General features: G+C 40.4%; 1 protein-coding gene across 1 annotated transcript in view; it reads left to right on the forward strand.

Moving 5' to 3' along the window:
• Positions 1-3,850: 3,850 nt before the first annotated feature.
• Positions 3,851-22,745, forward strand: part of ACSM6 (acyl-CoA synthetase medium chain family member 6) — a 37,563-nt gene continuing 18,668 nt past the window's right edge. Inside the window, 7 exon segments of the mRNA XM_003734495.6 lie at positions 3,851-4,108; positions 11,927-12,128; positions 16,803-16,940; positions 16,943-16,997; positions 20,174-20,317; positions 21,382-21,538; positions 22,352-22,434. Coding sequence (XP_003734543.1) covers positions 3,917-4,108; positions 11,927-12,128; positions 16,803-16,940; positions 16,943-16,997; positions 20,174-20,317; positions 21,382-21,538; positions 22,352-22,434 — 971 coding nt within the window. The 5' untranslated portion in view covers positions 3,851-3,916.

Here is a 22,745-nt window from a genome sequence, read left to right on the forward strand (position 1 = left end):
TATGGAATATTTTTATAACCCTCAAAATGTACCCTTTGTTCCGCTTTGCAATCCAACTGCCTCTCCCCTGTCCTAGGCAACTAATTATCCGTTCTCTGTCACTATGGAATTCTTTTGCCTTCGATAAAATTTTACATAAATATGATACACCATATTAGAAAAATGAAGAACAAAAATCATACGATCATCTCAACAGATGTAGAAAAAGCACTGACAAATTAAACATCCTTCACATTAAACACTCTCAACAAATTACATATAGAAGGTACATATATGTACCTCAAAATAATAAAAACCATATATACAAACCTACAGCTAACATCATGCTCAACAGTGAAAAGCTAAAAGTTTTTCCTCTAAGATCAGGAACAAGACAAGAATGCCCACTCTCACCACTTCTATCAAAATAGCACTGGAAGTTTTAACCAGAGCAATTAGTCAAGAAAAAGAAATACAAGGCATTTGTACCAAAATGAAAGAAGTTAGATTGCCAATGTTTGCAGAAAACATGATCTTATATAGAGAAAACCTAAAGACTTCACCAACAAACCAATTCAGTAACATTGCAGGAGATAAAACACACAAAAATCAGTGGTGTTTCTACACACTACATACTATCTGAAAAAGAAATCAAGGAAGCCATTCAACTTACAAGAGCATGAAAAATAAAATATTTAGAAATGAATTGAACCACAGAACCAAAAGACTTGTAAACTGAAAACCATAAAACATTTGTAAAAGAAATAGAGGTAACTTTAGCAGGACAGTGTACCCAGGCTTTCTCAGTCACCTTCTCCATACTGCAAACCCAAAGGCAAACTGATTACATGTATTTCTATTTTACCCAAACCCATAACTTTGAATTGTCTCAAATTAGCTACCAATAAATTAGGAGGAAGGATTGGTGAAGCCCCGAAGCCAGTATATAGAAGATCATACTTTCCAGGCCTGAAAGCTATATTTTGACAACATATTTGGTTATGTCTATTTATACATGGAATTTATCTGAGGAAAGCAGACCAGAAGCCAAATGCTTGATGGAACTGTATGACCAAAAAAAAAAAAAAAATACTCATAAGCCTAGCCTTTCTGATGCATAGACTAGTTTGACCCATAATAGAACTCCTGAACCCCCAATTCTGCACCAGCATGAGGTGGGCTACAAAAGCCAAGCTGTCCTCAAGAAAGGCATATTCACCAGTGCCACTTCAGATACAGCCAAAGAGGATCACAAACAAGAAATGGCTTTCCAGAAAGCAAGCCAAAGGTAGAGATGACAGCAAAGGTGGGATTGACTCCCAGAAAGCAGAATTAGTGCCTGCCAGATGAGTTGAGAACACAAACACTGCCAGGATAGATACTTTCACCATTCCTGGCCAGCAGGATTTGACAAGTGGGTATTGCCAGGCCAAAGTCAGCTGGGTATTGCTAGTTTTTCTCTTTTTAGTCTTGGAGTTTGCATGCAATTTTATGGTTCCCACTTCAGACGTATAGAGTGGGTTGTTTGGGGAGTAACTTACATTTTAGTTTCTAGTTTGCCAGATGGCAGGGACCCCATCCCTATTAGTTGAAGAGAACTGAGCAATACCCTCCATCTTGAATTTTGAGTTAGATGTAGCAATTCTATGAGACTTTAAGGTTATGCTTCTTGGAGAATATTCTATGCATGGGAAAATGTTCTATGTGTGTTCATGGATAGTTGATGGATAGACTGTGATGGAAAATGCTAGTTGTTTCTCAATATTCATGCCCACATCTCTCTCACACAAATGGAATCTCCAGTTCTTAGCTGAGCATATAAGCACTCAAAATAAAGATCATAGTATCCAAACTCTTTCTGAAGCCACATAATTTAAGTTTGTGCCAATGGAATATGAGCAGAAGAAATGTGTAAAAACTTCTAGCTATTCACTTAGGCAAGAGGAATGTTCTTCCCCTCACCACTTTCCTGTCCCACTGGGTGGAATATGAACATGATGTCAAGTTGTTTCAGAAATGCCCTAAAGATGGTGGAGCAACTTTACAGAAAGAACCTAGGTCCCTGAAATGGTGGAGATGCTAAACCAGTGTGATGGTTAATTTTAGGTGTCAACTTGACTGGATTCAGTGATTCCTAGATATCTGGTAAAACATTCATTTCTTGATGTGCCTATGAGGGTGCTTCTGGAGGATATTGGTGTGTCAGTTGGTGGACTAATCCACTCCAACGTGGTGGGCACCATCTAACTGGCTGAGTGTCTAGATGCAATGAAAAGGCTGAGAAAGGGAAAATGCCCCCCCTCCCCCCACCCCGTGTGCGTGTACGTGTGTGTGTGTATGTGTGTGTGTGTCTACCTATGTCTCTCCCTCCTGGAACTGGAACACCCTTATTCACCTGCCCTTTAACATCAGAACTTCAGGTTCTCAGGCCTTCAGTCTCAAATTGAGAGTTACACCATTGGCTTCCCTGGTTCTACAGCTTTCAAACTTGGACTGAGCCACATAGTACCAACTTCTCTGGTTCTCCAGCTTATATCATGGGACTTCTAAGCCTCCATAATCATATGAGCTAATTCCCCTAGTAAGTCTCCTCTCACCTATCTGTATCTATATTCATCTTTATTTATTTCCTATTGGTTCTGTTTTTCTGGAGAACCCTAATACAAACAGCTTTTCACTGCATATGCTCAGACTGTCAATTGAAGAAACAAATTTACTATTTTGTGCCTTTGTTGAAGCAACCAAACCTTTATCTAACCAATGCACCACTATAAGGAGTTTATTCATCTTAAAGGCAGCGTGATGTTTTAGGCAGGACTTGGACTAGATGACCTATTAGAATATTTTAGTTCTAATATAAGATGTAGTTACAATGGTTAGTATCATCAAATTGAAACCACTAAATCTCAGGTTTCTAGAATGTGAATAAGTCAACTCATTATCCAAATCTGACATTATTTTACTGCCTCTAGTAACTGGAAACATGGATGTGAATTGTGATGAAGAACATCAACCCCCAGTAACCAAGTTATACTTCACATAGTTATAAAATTAAAATCTTAAAATGATAAATCTTCAATATTTTATTAGACAAATATTGTGACCCCTTTTAAATGTATATTATAAACACTCCCTTTCAAATTTTAATTTTGCTAACTTTAGGCTCCAAGGTGGACCCTCTCCTCCTCTGCTGAGGATCATGAGGTCTGGCTCCCCACTTGATTGTTACAAACTTTCACCTATACTACCTTGAGAGGCAATCCCACAGAGCCAGTTTAAAAAAAAAAAAAAAGCCTGTTATCTTCTTGTTTTAGTGGGTTAAAGAGGTGTGGTTACCTCATCTGGCTGATGAGTAATCCCCTCTTCCCTTTCTGCAGTGCAGGATTTTGTAAGCAACAAAATCTTATTTAAACTGTGTCCATCATCTTCTTTTCACCACACTTGGCACAATGTCTGTGACCTGTTTCTCCTGACATCGTATTAGAAAGGAACACACACCTATTGCTTCAACTTCACTCACAGCCCATAGATTTTATCTCCCAGAAGCAAAAAGAAATTGCCTGTTAGGCTTGAGAGCCAATGAAAGTGAGCCACGACTTAGTTTGTTCTAGGACCAAGGAAATGCCTCCTTCCCCAGAGCTGGCAACTAAATTTTAAGAGGTAAGCAGTTCTCAGAGAAGACAGAAGGCAACAGCTCTACCATCCTCCCAACATCTGAAGCCCCCCCAATAGAAACTCCTCTTGAAATTGGTAAGTATCTGTGCTCATGGGTTTCATCTCCAATGGTCTGACTGTTGCTTGTACTCATAAGGAAATTGTTTGCCTTATGAATTCATTCTCAGTACTATAACCTCAGTAATTAGTTACCTCTCTGAGCTGCTCAACTACTCCCTGTCTTTTCCACCAATTTACCTAGGTGGTTCCCTGTCTGACCCACATGCTAGGCCGATTTCAACTCTTCTCCTTGGCCCAGTGTTTCAGACTTGGATTTGGAGCCTGCTGCTATCCAAACCGACAATTTCCTGCTCATACCATCAGACCTCCTGACCTCAGGTCCCTCGGCCAAGCAGTTTCCCAGCACTTTAATTTTGCAAAGGATGTGCTGGATCAGTGGTCCCAGCTGGAAAAGGTAAAACTTATTGTTTTCTGACTTTGAAACTTTGGCCAAGGCCAACTGATAAAGTGTCCAAAGATCATGAGATTCAAATCCCATCTATGGCTGGCACCAGAAAGTACAAATTCAGAGAAAAGAAATTATAGTAAAATGACTAAGAACATAGGCTTGACAGCCAGATGGTTCTACAGTGAAATCCTGGCTCTGCTGCTAAATAACCGTGCAACCTTGAGTGAGTTATTTACCGTCCTTAGTTTTCTTGTCGGTAAAATGGAGATATTAATGATGTGTTTTTCACAGTGTTGTTGAGATTAAATGAGACAATCAATAAAAACTGTTTAGTACAGGACTCAACACCCTGTAAGCACTCAATAAAAGTTAGCTTTATTATCACTATTATCAGAGCAATAGGATTTGTTTCTAATTAACCAACATTTTTTAGCATGTTCTAGCACATACAAAATTTTAGAAGCCAATCACAAAAGGAGCTTACTGTGTAGTGTTTTTCTTTAAAGCAAATGATAGCCACAAAGTGCTGGAAAAGAAGTGCCAAAGGAAATAGGTATAAGTATCCCTCTAGAAAATGCAATCTAGAAAGATTTGGTAGAGGAGGAGGTATTTACCGCATCCTGAAGGATGAGAAGAATTTCAGCAAAAAGTCATGGGAAAAGGCTGTCTTGGCAGGAACAATCACATGAGTAGAGACATGATGGAAAGAAGGAAGAGTATGCAGGAATAGTTTGGCTGGGTATAGGGCCGTAGGGAAGAGTACTGAGTTTTGAGGAGAAAAAAGGCAGGAAGCAGTCTAATTTTGAAAGGTCCTCCTGCATGGAGTTGCCTTGCTCACTCTCTGGCTGGGTGACTCTGGAGCAAGCCATTTTAACTCTCCGAGTCTCATTTTCTCCATCAAATGGGGCTGGTGGTGACTGGAGGAGAATCCAGTGCGTGTGGAGGGTGGGCAGTGAGCGTTATTTGCATGTGTCATGTCTGATTGTCCCTCTAGCCTCCTCCCCTCCCCCAGCTCCTTCCTGGCCTTCCCCACCTTTATCACCCGCTTTGGGAGGAGTAAGGAAAGCGGGCGAACAGTAATTCATTGACTTAGTGCAAAAGATTTTTATTGCCTTTAGTGCATCATCTGGGGTTAGATTAGAGGGAAGAATTCTATTTAGGAGACTTAATTTTTATTCATTTGGGCCAAAGAACAAAAATTCTGTAGAGCAAGGATTGTGAAAGCTCCTTGAAAAGGTTTGAGGCATGTATCCTGAAGGACTCCGGGGGGGCTTTCACCTTTGCTGAGCTGTGCCTCCCCATTCTGTCTTCCTAGCCCAGCCTGTGCCGCTTTCTCTCTCCTCTGCTTTTCTTAGCTGGTGTTCTGTAGGGCGGAACCCCACTAGTGCCGTGGCAAGGGTCTGAAGCCTCAGCCTGTTCCCATATAAATATTGATTTAGAAAAGAATTAGAAATGTAGGCATATAGTTATTCCTTTATATAATCATATATAACCTTATAGGTACTTATAATCATAAAGATTTATACTCAATATAACCTTTAATTTTACTACTGACTGTCGGGTTATGAAGCATGTAACTGAGGTGACATTGTGAACAAAGTGATCCTAAGTCAAGATGCTCTAACCCCTCTGTCACACCCACATAAGGGCTGCTGGAGGGCGCCTCAGCTGTGCAGCAGTGCCAGTGCTGTGAAAGCACCCACTGTTTAGCCAGCTAGGGAAGGAGATATCCAAAATGACTGAGACATCTCCTTCCTGGGGAAGTTAGGAGAAAACTCCGCTTCTCCAAGCTCTTGTGGCAAGTCCTGATGGCTGTCAGGAAAGCCCACAGACATCCAGGGGTTTAACTATCTCTGTGTGATGCTGTGCTTCAGTGGTCACGTTCCATGTCTACTCTCACACTCTACTTCTGCACCTGATTTCTCCTTTTCTCAGAAGAATTAATATCCTTGACATTTCTAACAAATATGCAAAGAGCGCTCACGCATTAGGTTTCCTCCTTGCCTCAGCTACTTGAAAGTCCTGGGTCCCCTATCTTCAAGACAGGTGATTTACCTGACCCTATCACTGACCACCATTACCTCATCCTACCTTCCCTGCCCACTGCTTTGTACTCAGTAAAAATCAGAGTGTCCAGGCACTCTGTGCCACTGCAGGTCTCCATGCTTTGGTTGGCAGTGGACCCCCCAGCCCAAACTCTCTTTTCTCTATCTCTGTGTCTGTGTCTTCTCTTTCTACAGTTTCTTGCCTCCACACCAGCTGGGAGAGCCTCTGAGAACCTTATAGGGCTGGACCCTATAGTGTTCTACAACCAGGCACTAAGTGTGAGTCCTGGGTCCCAGTAAGTTTCTAGGGCTAGCATTGCACTTTTTATCTCTTTGTGCCCACATGGCATCTGGCACCATGCTGAGCCTTGTTCCTTTGCTCAGCTCTTTTTTTTTTTTTAAGGGGAAAAAAAGAAAAAGAGGGAAAAAGGAATATTACTTCATTCCTAAAATGGGTTTCAATAATGGCCGATCAATTATTTTGAGTGTTTAAAGTGGTTAATGCATATTTTATGTGTTTAAAATGGAGACCTCTATTGTGTTTATTTGTTCTGGCTCTGAGTTCAAGTCCTGGATATCGTTATCAATTTTTTGTCTCGTTGAATCTGAGTCTCATTATGTGTCTTATGTATCTGGGTGTTAAGATCTCTTATTGTTACATTAATCCTTTTACCCTTGCATCCTTGTAGCTTTGAAATCTATTTTATTAAGTGTGAGAATTGCAACTCCTCCTTTTTATTTATTTATTTTTGCTCTCCATTTGGTTGGTGAGTTTTTTTCCATCCCCTTGTTTTGAGTCTTTGTATATCTTTAGATATGTCGTTAGATTTTGTGGATAATGTATATTTTGTGTGTTTAAAATGGAGAGCCCTATTGAGTTTATTTGTTCTGGATCTTAGTTCCAGTCCCGGATATTGTTATCAATTTTCTGTCTGGTTGAATCTAAATCTCATTATGGGTCTTATGTATCTGAGTGTTAAGATCTCTTATTATTACATTAATCCTTTTATCCTTGTAGCTTTGAAATCTATTTTGTCAAATGTGAAAATTGCAACTCCTGCTTTTTATTTATTTATTTTTGCTCTCCATTTGGTTGGTACGTTTTTTTTTTTCCAACCCTTTATTTTGAGTCTATGTATATCTTTGGATATACCGTTAGATTTTGTCTGTATCTTTTGATTGGGAGATTTGGTCGATTTAAATTTAGGGTTGCTGCCGTTTGATATTAACTGGCTATTTTGTCCTTTCGTTGATAAAAATTCTTCTTTATGTTAATGCTCTTTACTTTTTGGTGTATTTTTAGAAAGGGTCATACTGGTTGTTCCTTTCTATGTATAGTGCTTCTTTTAGAAGTTCTTGTAAAGCAGGCCTGGTGGTAATAAAATCTCTGAGTACTTGCTTGTTCCTAAAATATTTTATTTTTCCTTCAAATGTAAAGCTTAAATTGGCAGGACATGAAATTCTGGGCTGAAAGTTCTGTTGATTAAGTATATTGAATATTGGCCCCCACTCTCTTCTAGCTTGTAGGGTTTCCGTTGAGAGATCTGCTGTAAGCCTAATAGGCTTACCTTTATAGGTAACTTGATCTTTCTCTCTGGCTGCCCTTAATATTTTCTCCTTCGTTTCGATCTTGGTGAATCTAACGATTATGTGCCTTGGGTTTGGTCTTCTTGAGGAATATCTTTGTGGTGTTCTCTGTATTGCCTGGGGTTGAATAGTGTCCTGCTTTGCTAAATTAGGAAAATTTTCCTGGATAATGTCCTGGAGAGTATTTTCCAGCTTGAATTCATTCTCTCCGTCACATTCAGGTACACCAATCAAGCGTATATTAGGTCTTTTCACATAGTCCCATATTGCTTGGAGACTTTGCTCATTCCTTTTTATCCTTTTTTCTCTATTCTTGTCTTGTTGTTTTGTTTCATTAAGTTGATCTTCGACCTCTGATACCCTTTCTTCTGCTTGATCCATTCGGCTGTTTAAGCTTGTACATATTTCACTAAGTTCTTGTGTTGTATTTTTCAACTCCATAAGTTCATTTGTATTCCTCTCTATATTGTCTATTCTTTTCAACATTTCATCAAACCTTTTTTCCAAATTCTTAGTTTCTTTACATTGGGTTAGAACAAGTTCCTTTAACTCCCAGAAGTTTCTTATCATCCACCTTTTAAAGCCTACTTCAGATAATGGAACACAGTCCTTTTCCATCAGGGCTTGTTCCGTTACTGATGAGTCCTTTTCCATCAGGGCTTGTTCGGTTGCTGATGAGTCCTTTTCCATCAGGGCTTGTTCCGTTGCTGATGGGTTCTGATTTTGAGTATACTCGGCCTTCTTAGGCTGTTTTTTTCCCTTCATTGTAGATGACCCGCCTTTCTAATTAGTTTTCTGAGTCAACGTCCGACTTATTGATTCCCAGTGCTGGGATCTGAGCAACCCACTGTGGCAGCCTAAATAGCAGCGGTAAGACTGATGGTGCTCTTCTGCCCGGGAATCTGGTCTGGCTTCCCTCTTGAGTCCACAACAAGCGGCTCTGAGTTCCCGGAGCTCCAAACTCCGGTCAGTAGGGGAAGCAGTCCCATTGGCTCTGCATGAAGAGCTGCTGCGCCGAGACGCCAGCAAAACTGCTGCGGCAGCCACAAGAGTCGCGCTGGCAACCCGTGGGGCTCCTCCACTGGGAATCGGTTGATCGGGGAGTGACGAAAATTCGTCTAAAAGTGTGACGTCGTCTCGTTCTCTGGGCTTTCACTGGGAGCTACAATCCTGAGCTGTTAGTGGTCGGCCATCTTGGATTCGGGCGAGCTGCTCAGCTCTTGATTAAGTGTACAGATAACAGACAAAGGTCAAGCTGGGCCTTACCCAGCAGAAGCTTCCAGGCTGAGAGGCAAGACATTTGAGCAGTAATGGAGGTGGAGGAGGGGGCAGCAAGGAATGCAGAAGACTGCAGCTGTGAGCAGAGGCTTGGGCTCCAAAAGCCACACAGTTGTCCCAAGTAATCCTGAATTGTCTGAAGTCACTTGGGCATCAACCACAGATGCCCAAAACATCAACCAGTCGACAGGAACTTTACAAATCATCTGGTCCAACCCTTTATCATTTAAGAGTTCTTCATTATAGAATGGTTAGAAAATACTGGTAAAAATTTTTAAAAAATGTAATATGGAATATTACCCAAAGATAACCACTGGTAATTTTCATATGTATTTCTAGTCTTTTTTTCTTTTCTACTGATTTTTACAGATCATCTGCTTTCACAAAAATGGAGTCATTCTGTGTATAATGATTTGTAACCCAGAATCACACTTGTTAGTTGCTCTTTTTCTCCTCCAACACTGTGCTGTGAAAGCGCTATGCTGTGGGAATAATATGATGTAGAAACAATGCACTGGAGAAATAATGTAATGTGGAAACAATGTGCTATAGAAATTACCTTTCAATATCAATATTCTACCTAATACCTTAATATCTTTATGCTTATAAAGTATTTCACTGAGTATTGAACCAAAATGTATTTAATACATCCATTATTGTTACTCCTTTAAGTGGTTTAAAACTTTTTCTGCTATTGTAAGCAATGCTGAAATGAGTATCTTTGTGCATCTATATCCTTTTCTTCAATTAAATTGCCAGAAGTGAAATTACTCCATCAAACGTACTATGTAAACATTCGGGCAACCCATTTCTGGATTGCCTTCTAGAAAAAAAGTACCAATTCCCACAATCAATGGCATGTTTGTGTGATAGGGCATGTTTCTTCATATGTACATAAACTTGGTATTTTCACTGTTTTTCATTCTTGCTAGTCTGTTAATCAGTAAATTCTATCACCCTTAAAAGAAAAAAAAAAAAGGGAAGCCCTGAAGGCCTAGGCAAGGAGTTTGGACCTGATGTGGGCTGTGGCAAACAACTAAAGGTGCTTGAGTGATGTGAGCAGAGGTCTTACCTGGGTCATGCAAAGATATTATAGAACAAGAACGAAAATTACGGCCGGTGCAGTGGCTCACACCTGTAATCCCAGCACTTTAGGAGGCTGAGGCCAGTGGATTGCCTGAGCTCAGGAGTTCGAAACCAACCTGGCAACACAGTGAAATCCCATCTCTACTAATAAACAAAACAATTAGCTGGGCATGATAGGGCATTCCTGTAGTCCCAGCTACTCAGGTGGCTGAGGCAGGAGAATTGCTTGAACCTGGGAGGCAGAGGTTGCAGTAAGCCGAGATCGTGCCACTGAACTCCAGCCTGGAGACAGAGTGAGACTCTGTTTCAAAAAAAAATTACTTCCACAGTCACATAAAATTGTAACTGATGGCCTAGACCTGAACCACATCATATCATATGGTTGACAAGAAAATAAAAATTAATGGCAGCGGAGAGATATCGTTGTGTTTGTTGTTATTGGTCATAGGAGAAGTTGTTGGGAAGGCCTATCCCGTCCCTGCCAATTCTCATTGTTGTAATAAGAAATTCTGAAACAGTCAGAACAAAGTAGCAATTCTATGGGCTGCTCCAGGGTAGATGGGAAAAAGAGAAGAAAAGCAAGAGAAAGACACAACGGGAGGAAGAAAGTTGGAAAGGATAAAAGAATTTAAGTTCGGAAGGTAGGAGAGAAAGAAAGGAGGAATGGGGAAAGAGGCGAGAGATGGGGAAAGAGATGAGAGGGAGAGGAGGAAAAATGGGAGAAAGGAGGGAGAGGAGGAAAAATGGGGGAAAGGAACCCTCCTTCCCTCCACCCTCAGGGAAGGAAGACGGCAAACTTGTGCTGTTTGTTAAGGAGGAGAAGGCTCAACTAGAATGGAAATGTTTTGAAAGTTCTAGGTAACTTCATGTATGTGTTCACTAAAATGTATTGGAAATTAAATTGTTTCCCTTCAAAACTTGTCCCACTGAAAAATAAGCTGCCTTGGAAGAAAGGTATGTTTGAAGGCAGGAATAGAATCCTAATGGGCTTGAAGGAGGACACTCTTCTCTACTTACAGGATCATGCCTTGAGAAATCTTTAAAAAAAAAATTAGACTCGGGGGTGCATGTGCAGGTTTGTTAGATGGCACAATGCTGAGGTTTGAGCTTCTAGTGTACTCATCACCCAAACAGTGAGCATAGTACCAAATAGGTAATTTTGCAAACTTCACTCCCCTCCCCAGTGTCTATTATTTCCATCTCTATGCCCATGGGTACCCACTGTTTAACTCCCACTATAAGTGAAAACAGGCAGTATTCGGTTTTGTTTCTAAGTTATTTCCCATAGGATAATGGCCTTCAGCTCCATTCATGTTGCTGCACAAAACAGGATTTCATTCTTTTCCATGGCTGAGCAATATCCCATGTTGTATGTATACCACACTGTCTTTATCCAATCATCTACTGATGGACACTTAGGCTGAGTCCATCGCTTTGCTATTGTGACTAGAGTGCTACTATAAACACAAGAGTGCAGGTGTCTTTTTTATATGTTTTCTTTTCTTTTGAGTAGACATGCAGCAGTGGGATTTATGCCCAGGGAAATCTCTGTCCTCCTGGGCAGGGCTAGTTTCTCTACATGCTGGGTTCTCTCAGGAGGTTATTCCCTAGGCTCATGCCTGACATTACCTTGAAACCCACCGGGACTGTCATGTCGGTGAACGGTAAATATTTCTGTGCCAGTTGAGAAATAGTAGCTCTCCCTAGGCCCAGGCATCCTGGTCTCTCAAGATCTAGCCACTTGAGGGTGGTATCTGGCAACAGTGGCCTCCCATAGCCAATGTCCACACTGACTAATATTTAATATTCCAAATATCACCCTATCTAGGGCGGACTCAGGGAGCCTTACCCTACCCTCCGGGAGGTTAGTGCTAAATGAGAAGAGGACAAATGGAGCTTTGAAAAAATGACTCAACTCTCCAAGAAGACTGTCCCAGACACCTGTGCCCTTAGCCACAGAGACTGGCTGATGATAATCCTGCCCCCAACACCTGAAGCCTACTGGATCTGCCTGGCCTGTGTGCGCTTGGGTGAGGCATGGGAGAGGGACCCCCAGGGTTGGAGACTCATGTGAATCCCAATCTCAATTATTCACAGAATGGAGATGTTAGAGAGATCTCCATCTGATGACTGAATTCTTCCACAGTGTGGGGCTCTTTAAACAGACCTGGATTTGAGTCCAGCTCTACTACTTACCACCTCTGTAAATTATGCCTTTCTAAACTTCAATTTCCTTGTCTATTAAATATGGACAGTAATAGTCCATATTTACAGAACTGTTACAGTCCAGTCTTAAAGAACTGTTGTGAAGAGTAAATAATCCAGAGAGCACTTAGCTTATAGGCCATTTATCACCTCAAGGACTGTAGACCTCTGTCCTAACATAGTCATCATCAAAGCGACAGACAGAGCATACACATCTTGCCCTCTCTGGGCCTCAGTTTCCCCATCTATAAAAGAGAGTGTAGGAGGACCAGGTGTAGTGGCTTACACCTGTAATCCTAACAGTTTGGGAGGCAGAGGTGGATAGTTGTTTGAGCTCAGGAGTTCGAGACCAGCCTGGGCAACATGGCAAAACCCCAACTCTACTAAATTTATATATATATATATATATATATATATATACACACAAAAAAAAATTAGCTGTACATGGTGGCACACACCTGTAGTCCTAGCTACTCAGGAGGCTGAGGCACAAAAATTGCTTGAACCTCGGAGGTGGAGGTTGCCATGAGCCAAGATCGCACCACTGCACTCCAGCCTGGGTGACAGAGCAAGATTCTGAAGATTCTGTCTCAAAAAAAAAAAGAGAGCAAGAGAGAGCAAGAGAATGTGGGAATATCTCTAAAGGGTCCTCTACCTCAGGGGATTCCCCAGTCCGTGACCTGTTAGAAACCAGGCCGCATAGCAGGAGGTGAGCATAGGGCAAGTAAACAAAGTTTCATCTGTATTTACAGCCACTCCCCGCTGCTTGCATTACCACCTGAGCTCTGCCTCCTGTCAGATCAGAGGTGGCATTAGATTCTCATAGGAGCATGAACCCTATTGTGAACTGCGCATGTGAGGGATCTGGGTTGTGTGCCCCATATGAGAACCTAATGCCTGATGATCTGTCACTGTCTCCCATCACTCCCAGATGGGACTCTCTAGTTGCAGAAAAACAAGCTCAGGGCTCCTCCTGTTTCTACATTATGGTAAATTGTGTAATTATTTCATTATATATTATAATGTAATAATAATAGAACTAAAGTACACAATAAAAGTAATGCCTTTGAATCATCCAGAAATCATCCTCCTGCCCTGGTCTGTGGAAAAACTGTCTCCCACAAAACCCTGGTGCCAAGAAGGTTGGGGATCACTGCTCTACATCCAGTATTAGAGAGTCCTTGAGAGTCACCCTGAATGAGCTTGGGATCAGCCAAGATACAGCTGCTCTTTGTTGACATTCCATCCATGCTCTGAGGCTCACTCCTTCAACATAAATAGAAATGCCTCAATTAAGAGCCCCTTCACAACAGTGAGAAGTGAAGGATACTAAAAAGGAGCCCATCCCCAATATCATTCCTCTTTGACTGCTACAGTACCTGACTTTCTGTTTTGTTTTGTTTTCTTTTCTTTCTTTCTTTCTTACAAAGACCTGGGAACTGACTTTCTATTCTTAGGATAGAGACATACATTTTTTGGCAGTTGGGAGGTGCCTATGAAAAACGAAGTACCCCTGGGATGGGCCAAACTCATTAGGAGTTGCCACAACTGTCCTGGCCTACTGCCTTTGTCTGCTAACAGGGATGCTAGATTTTAAAAAAATAATTATTATTTTTTAAAAAACACCCTAAAAAGTGATTCAAAGAGCAGGTGTCTGAGAATGCCAGCTGCCAGCTGTCAGTTATGGGGGGCATGCAGAAGAGAGGAAGGCATTGAACCCCACCCTCAGGACTACCTAGGCTCCCAGTATTTCCCCAGTTTCCAATGGACTGAGTTATCCTCAGGGACAATTGATCTGTATCTGAGAAAGGACATGGACCACTTCAGTCTGGGTCATCAGAAATTCTTCCTACCTGAGGCCAAGTTACACAGAGTGATTTCCTTGGCCACATACCAGTCCAAAGCGGTGCTATCATTTTCACTTACAATAATTAAAATTGCTTATTGATGGTATAAGGCCAAATGAACGAAAACAAAATTGAAAGCTCAGAACAGACCGAAGTATACATAAGAATTTATCAGGTCTCTTCAAGCCAGAAATGAAAGTGCTGATTAAATTTTAAATAATTTAAAGATAACTGTTTGAAAATATTAAATGTCATAACTCTAATATACCAAAATAAATTTCAAATGAACCACTAAAAATTGAAATGTCAAAAAGGACTTAAGTTTTGGAAGAAAATATAGGTGGGTACATAACTCAGGGAAAGGCTTTCTAAACACGGCACCAGATGCCTGAATAAAAAAGGGAAAAAAAGATGTACTACACTTAATGAAATTTTGAAAATTTCATTCATTAAAAAAATCACTATAATGTACAAGGAGCATATGTGTGGCCAACTTGGAGGAGGAACAGGGTGCAATCCTCCCTTCTCCATATATATGAGACCTGTCCACGTGATTATAGCTGATGTGCCCTTTTGTGGCATCCAGAATGCTTCACAGTGACGGCTCTAACAGCATGTGCATGCTCTCTCAATTATTATAAATTACTCAACATGATAAAATTAAATTGGTTTTTAAAATACGCTTACATTATCACAAGAAATTTCAACATTATATCTGTAAACAAAAAGAAAAGCTGCTAGATTCCTTTTTAGATATAGTTTCTATTATAAAGTTCTAGAATTTTTCTTAAAACACAGCAAAAAAAAATTAATACTGCCTTAGTCTGCTTGGGTTACTATAGCAAAATGACATCAACTGAGTAACTCATATATAACAGGAATTTATTCCTCACAGCTCTGGAGGCTGGGAAGTCCAAGATCAAGGTAGATGCAATGTCAGTGAGGGCCCACTTTCTGATTCACAGATAGCTCCTTCTAGCTGTGTCCTCACATGATGGAAAGAATGAGGGATCTCTTGGGAGCTTATTTTATAAGGGTGCTAATGAAATTCATAGACTTCCACTCATGATCTGATCACCTTTCAAAGGTCTCAGCTCCATCACCTTGGAGTTTAGAATCTCAACATATAAATCTGGGTAGGGGGACACAGACACATTCAGACCATGGCAAAGATAAATGCCAAAATAGAAAACATATTTGCAACACTCATGAAACATAAGTGGTTGATGGACTTAATATAGAAAGAGTTCTTACTAATCAATAGAGAAAATAAATTAACATTACTTGGCATGGGGACACTTGAAAGCATTTGTAGTTATCTGAAGAAAGATACTTCTCTGTGTCACACACAATTGCACAGATATACACAGACACACACACACACACACACAATGCTAAAGGATAACTTGATAGCTATAAGATGACAATCGGTGACGCTGAACAAGTCCCTTCCACTGTGTCCCTCAGCCTTCCCAACAGCCCAGTGAGTAACTCGAATTAGATACAAATCAGTGGTTTTTAGAATATTCACAAAGCTAGGCAACCATCATTACTGTCTAATTCTGGAAGATTTTCATCACCTCAAAAAAAATCCATTAGCAGTCACTCCCTATTTTCCCCTCTCTGCAAATCCTGGTAACCATTAATCTACTTCCTATCTTTGGATTTGCCTCTTCCAGATATTTCATACAAACAGAATGCAACATGTGGCCTTTTGTACCTGGCTTCTTTCAGTTACCATAACGTTTTAAAGGTTCACCCATGAAATAGCATTGTCAGTACTCCACTCTTTTTACAAATTAATAGCATTTCATTATGTAAATACATATACCATATTTCATTTATCAGTTCATGAGTTTTGATAGATATTTAGGTTGTTTTCACATTTGGGGAATTATGAATAATGACATTTTATGGGGCCCAAGAGATTTTAACATAAGAATCAGAAGATAAAGGTGAAGAATGTGGGAAAGACCCTCACTGGCAAAACCAGATTCTTTTCCAAAATCAGTAGGTCTGTAGTTGAGAGTGTAAGCATTACTGCAATACAAACAAGAACATCAACAGTTAATCCTAGAGGTATTCTAGTTCTCCAAGCTTGAAAAGTGAAAATAAGCCTCTGTCAGAACAGCCTCTGGCACAAAGATGTACCCAGTATATGCCAGTCTCATAGGAAGTCCACAATAGGTGTATGATGGGTGCAGAAGAATCTACAGAAACAGCCCCAGAAAAAAGGCAGAAAGATCTTTTTGTCTGGTCTTGTCTCCAGTGCAAATCCAGAAATCCACAGCAAAAGCCATACTCAAGCTATGAGAAAACAAAGAGGAAGTTTCCATAATCCCTTTGCATCACAGTTTCAAAATCAGGCTATATTTCAAGTAATATGTGGTCTGCCACCTAGCCATATAAACTCAGGACCTGCTTGAGGTGAAAGGATAACAGCAGCAGAGCCACTCATCACTGGATTGTTTCAGTGGGGTCAGTCTCCTGCCTGTCTCAGTTTTCCCCAGCTGCCATCCTGTTACATCGTTAGAGAAGACAGACTCCTGAGAGAGGGTAACCCAGAGACCTCATCCATGCCTGCCAGGATGCTTGAGGAAATATTCTCTACTCAAAAGATAGAAATGATGCCTTCTTTTGTGACTTTTTCAGGAATCACCTTTGTGCCTGGGAGCCCCAAGCTGACTGCCAAGAAAATTCGCTACCGATTACACATGTCTAAAGCCCAATGCATTGTGGCCAGTGAAGCTATGGCCCCAGTTGTAAACTCTGCCATGTCCGACTGCCCCACCTCCTGGTGTCAGATAAGAGCTATGATGGGTAGTTGGATTTCAAGAAGTTGATTCAGTAAGTGGACACTGAAAATGAGATGCTTAAATCTAGAAAATGTTTGACTTTGAAAGATGAGATGATGTATGAGAAGGTAGTGTGAACGGTCAGAATGAAAAGCTGAATGTGAAAAAAGAGTAACCCCCCAACCCAAGCATCCCTGGCCTGGCCTACAAGTTCTCAGTCTGAGTGAAAGTCTTATATTTTGATTCATATGTGACCATTCATTCTGAAAGTGTAAAAAATTAGATAATAGAAATATAAACATATTACAAAAAACATAGCGAAAAGCTTACACACACACAGATAGATAGATAGATAGATGATAGATAGATAGATAGATAGATAGATAGATAGATAGATAGATAGGAAGAATGGAATACTATCAAGCCATTAAAGAAAAATGAAATCATAGCCAGGCATGGTGGCTCATGCCTGTAATCCCAGCACTTTCGGAGGCTGAGGCGGGCAGATCACTTGATGTCAGGAGTTTGAGAACAGCCTCAACAACATGGCAAAGCCCTGTCTCTACTAAAAGTACAAAAATTAGCTAGACGTGGTGGCACATGCCTATAATTCCAGCTACTCAAAGGCTGAGGCAGGAGAATCGCTGGAACTTGGGAGGCAGAGGTTGCAGTGAGCCGAGATTGCACCACTGCACTCCAGCCTGGGGGAATGAGACTCCATCTCAAAAAAAAAAAAAAAAAAAAAAAAAAGAAGAAAATAAATTTAAAAAAAGAAATAATGTCTTTTGCAGCAACATGGAACTGGAGGCCATTATCTTATGTAAAATAACACTGAAACAGAAAGTCAAATACTACATGTTCTCACTTACAAGTGGGAATTAAATACTGGGTACAAATGGACATAGAGTGTAGGATAATAGATACTGGAGACTCAGAAAGGTCAGAGGATGGGAGACAATGAGGAATGACAAATTACTTAATGGGAACAAAGAACACTATTTTGGAGATGGTTACACTGAAAGCCCAGACTTCCCCACTATGCAACATATCCACGCAACAAGAGAGAGGGTAACCCAGAGACCCTTAAATTTAAACAAACAAACATACAAAAAACTCTCACCCTCACTGGGATATGGGGAAATACTTATTAAAATAGAAAGATAATGCCATGTTTGTCCTCAAGTTAGCCAAATTCAGTAGTCTCCCCTCATCTGTGGTTTTGTTTTCTACGGTTTCAGTTAGCTGTGGTCCACCATTGTCCAAAATAGGTGAGTAGAGAGATCACATTCACATAATTGTTATTACAGTACATTGTTATAATTATTCTGTTTTATCATTTTTTAACGTCTTACTGTACCTAATTATAAATTTCACTGCATCATAGGTATGCATGTGTAGGAAAATGCATAGCGTATATAGGGCTTAGTACTATTTGTGGTTACAGGCATCAGCTGAGGGTCTTGGAATGCATCCTCCACAGATAAGGCAGGACTACTGTATTCAGTTTGATCATCATAAATGTGGTCTTTAGAGGGCAATATTTCAGTGACCAGGGATGTAAAAAATAAATAAATACATAAACAAGATAGGCTAAGCCCGACCCTCATGGATTTTATATTACAGACAACAAAATGGACAACAAGAAAACATATAAGTGATCAAGATAATAAAGTTTTCAAAATAAACTCCAAAACAAAACAAGCAAATTAAATACATTTATCTGATGTGGAGATGGGGGAATTATTTTAGATTTGGTGACTTCTGAAGTGAGGAAAAGCTGAGATTTGAATATGATAGAATTAGCCTTTGGAAGCTCTACAGGAACAGTGTCCCTGGAAGAGAGAACTCTGAGGTAAGGGACCTGAGGTGGGAGTGAGCTTGACCTGTATGTGGAACAGAAAAAACACCAGGGTGCCTGAAGTGTGGTGAGTGGGGAGGAGAGTGGCAGGAGAGTAGGTGGAAGAGCAAGGGAAGGGGAGACTGCGGCAGGTCTTGCAGGTCATGTAGGAGTAGTCTGGGAAACACTGAAGGGAAAGACTTTATCTCAGCCACAATTTAAAAACTCCTTTAAGTGCTGTCTGAAAAATAAAAGTCAAGAGAGGTAGTAAAGGGACCCAGCAGAAGGCCGTTGCTGTGGTCCAGATGAGAGGCTGTGCTGGTGTGGACCATGGTGGTGGCAGTGGAAACAGGACTGAAAACAGGCCAGGCAAATGAGGAACTCGCCTCAGGCACAAAATATAAAAGGGCACTAAAAAATCCAGTGATTGAGGGAAATAACATTTTAATTTTAAAATAAGTTTTAAATTATAAAACAATTTTTATAATTGAAGTTATAAATTTATTTTTTATATTTGTCATATATCATACTTTATAATTTTATAAATTGTATGCTCTTTTCAATTGAATAATTAAAAAATTTTTTAATTAAAAAAGTCAAATTAACAAACTTCTCATGACAGACCAGCTGCCTATTTTTATAAAAGAAGTTTTACTGGAACGAGAGACAGGACTAGGCTGACACGAAAGGTGAGTCATGCAAGTGCCTGGCTGAATTACAGGCTGGGTGAGGGCTGTATCTTGAAGGCAGGCTGAATCTCACTTCTAAATCATACTGAAAATATTTCAACAGTTTGGAAGTGCTTGTTGTCCTGTCTTTGTTTTAAATTTCGATATTTTGTTTATCATGGATTTTTGCATTAGGTTTGATTATTTAAAACTATTTCACTAAAATATTATTTATCTTGACTACTGAATTTGCTGGTAGCCCCTTAAATATCACACCTGTAGCAGATATTTCACTCACTCCACCTTAATCCCATCCATGAGTAGAGATAGTGAAGAGAGAGACTTGTGACGTGTTTAGAAGAAGAGTTGTCAGGGCTTGGCGATAGTTATGATGCGGCACAGATAGCTGGATCGGTAAGTAGAGAGATGGGGAAAGAGGAACAATAAGAATTACTACAGATTTTTGACTTGAGCGACTGAATGAATAAAGAGGATCTTTTACTGAGAAAAAGAAGGCTGGAGTGTAAATGCATTATATATTTCTTATGCAACAAAAATTAATGCAAAAAACTTTTAAGGGAAAAATGGCAGCTGCCCCTCTAACAAATCATCCTCCAAGATACCATCTGCTATTTCTTAAAATCAGAGATTACCAAACTCAGGGCCTAGGCACTCAGTCAGAGAACCTAAATTTAGACCTGTTGCCTCTTTTGTGACTTACAGAGTTGCCCCTCCAAAGCAGACCTGCGTGAGGACCAAGAGCCAAGATCTAATGGCCATATTCTTCACCAAAGGGACAACGGGAGCTCTCATAATGGTTGAGTATTCCCAGCACAGTTTGGGAATGGGATTCAGCCAGACTTCCAGGTACAATTCTCCCACAGCCTGTACAGACCTGAAAGTTCCTCTCTTGCAGGTAAACAGAGCTTTATAAGACTAAAGCTAAGAAAGAATTTTCTAATGAAGACTACAGAAAGTGTCAATATTGAGAGAAGGAACAGGGCTGAGAGCAGGGTGGGACGGCATACCCCAAATAATCAAAAACAAATTACAACAGTTCAAAATTCTAAGAGTATGCAGGAGGGAAAAGAGGAAGAACAGGGATTCCATGCAGTAGGTGAAGGATCCAGGATGATCACCCCAAAGACACACTGTGGGATGTTACTTGTTTTTCTATGCTACCAGCATCAGGCTGAACAACTGGGTTGGCCACTATCTGTAGTGATAAACACAGAGGTAGAGTCACAACTGATAAGGGGCTTGGGTTCTAGAGTCAGCCTCTAAGATGAAAATCATACTACTCCTTTCTTAAGAAAATTAGTTAAGTACTTCATGAATACCGTATCTCTTGGCAAATTCAAAGAACACTGAAACTGATTTCAATCTCTTTGGTAGAACACACAATGAAGTAACTGGCTTGCATTTGTTTTAGCTTGGTTCTGGGGTTAAGTTTCTCCACCTTACAACCAATTCTGCCTAAGATAAATGGTTGTGTGTTGTTATTCCACACTCAAGTTCTCTTAACAAACTCTACCCAAGGGTCCCTTCGGGGAAATAGGTGTATGTTGCTCACCTTCACCTCAAAGTCTTTGACTCTCATAAGCTACAATGGCCAGTAGATATCAGGTAGAGAAAAAAATAGGGGAAACTGAGATCATTGACTTATTCAATCCATTAATTAATAAAAGTGCCTACTGGATAACTTCTGAGACCTCTGAAAGCCATAAAACCTGGAAGGTGATGTCATGCCAATTAAGACTGTTACTGAAAAAATTTAAGGAGTCCATTGGCCTCATAGCCTTTGGTTTTTTTTCTTTCATTTGTGTGATCTTTGTTTATCTCCACAGGTCAGTGCTTGATAATAGCAAGGACTATTGTAGTTGCTAGTACCAGCACAAGAGAATTCAAATGGCCTTCCTATTTCTCTTTAGACAGTGGATGGATCTACAGCCGACAGACATCTTGTAGAGTCTGGGTGATGCCTCTGGTGGATCTTTATCTCTGAGCAATGTCTTGGGAGCTTGGCTCCAAGGAGCCTGTCTGTTTCTGTGTCACATGCCAACCTTCTTCCCTGAGACTGTTCTAAATGTAAGACCAGTTCCTAGTGTGGGATGTGTGGGACAAAGACCAGAGACAGGCATTAACAATGGCCCAGTGATTCATGCCCAGAATGGGGCAAATCAAGAATTAAATTTGGAGTGTGATCTTGACTTGAAAATGCTCTCCCTGCTTGTGAGAGCAATGGCCTCTCACTTCCCTAGGGGCTTTGGAATTAGGAGTCAGCTACTTCCGTTGTATCACTGAGAAGGAAGCTTTTAAAAGACAATAGCGATATTGGAGAAGATAATAGTAATATCAGTCATCATTTATTGATTACTTACTGGCACTTCATATGGATTATTTCATTTCATCTCCCCAAGAACCCTGTGAGGGAAGAACTAGGGAAACTGAGTCTCACGGAGGTTAAGTAACTGGCCTAAAGAATTGCCAAGGTGGAACTAGGAATTAAACTGTGCTCTACTGGACTCCACATCACAATTTCTACACTGCTGTGCTAACCTCTCAACTGCTCCACAATCCACAATTTTGCTGGCAATATCTAGGCTTATTATTTAAAGCAACAAAGATCAAAACAAGCCTTCTTGGATCCAGAATAAATGCCTCACTGTGTATCCATTCATTTATCAGTGATTAACATGATAGCTCCTAAGTTCACAGAGCTAACACTAAATTCTCTCCCATGGTATGGAAGGTGGGGAATCAGTAATTCTTTGAGATAAAAGGCATCCCTGAGCTGAGTTTCAAAGTCCATGGCCCTCTTCCCTGGATCTTTTCCCCAACAGTCTCACTGTCTCTCCCACCTCACATGCATATACTTGTTTTCCTTCCTTTGGGGCCCAGGTCCTGTCCAGATTTCTCATCACCACTCTATCTGCAAATCCAGAGATGTACCACGAACTGCTTCAGCACAACTGTTTCACCGGGTAAGAGAGGATCCCTCAGGAGAGAGTCCATTTCCACTTATGGTACCATAAATAAAATTAGGAACCCTTAATCTGTTGAAGTAGATCCAATCCTACCCTTTGGTAACACACCTGTCTGGCTGCCACTGATGACAATAACTCTATTAGGGTGTGGGATTTTTTATTCCCTTGCAACTTGAAGTCCATATCTTGGCCCAGAACATAAAATTAAATTATAATCAGAAAGTTGAGGCTGTTTAACTAAATTTTAATTATACCTCCCTTTAAAAAGGTAAACATTAAAGATAAATATATTACCTCTAATTTAAAAA

The sequence above is a fragment of the Callithrix jacchus genome, chromosome 12, assembly GCF_049354715.1.
Source record: "Callithrix jacchus isolate 240 chromosome 12, calJac240_pri, whole genome shotgun sequence".
NCBI lineage: Eukaryota > Metazoa > Chordata > Mammalia > Primates > Cebidae > Callithrix > Callithrix jacchus.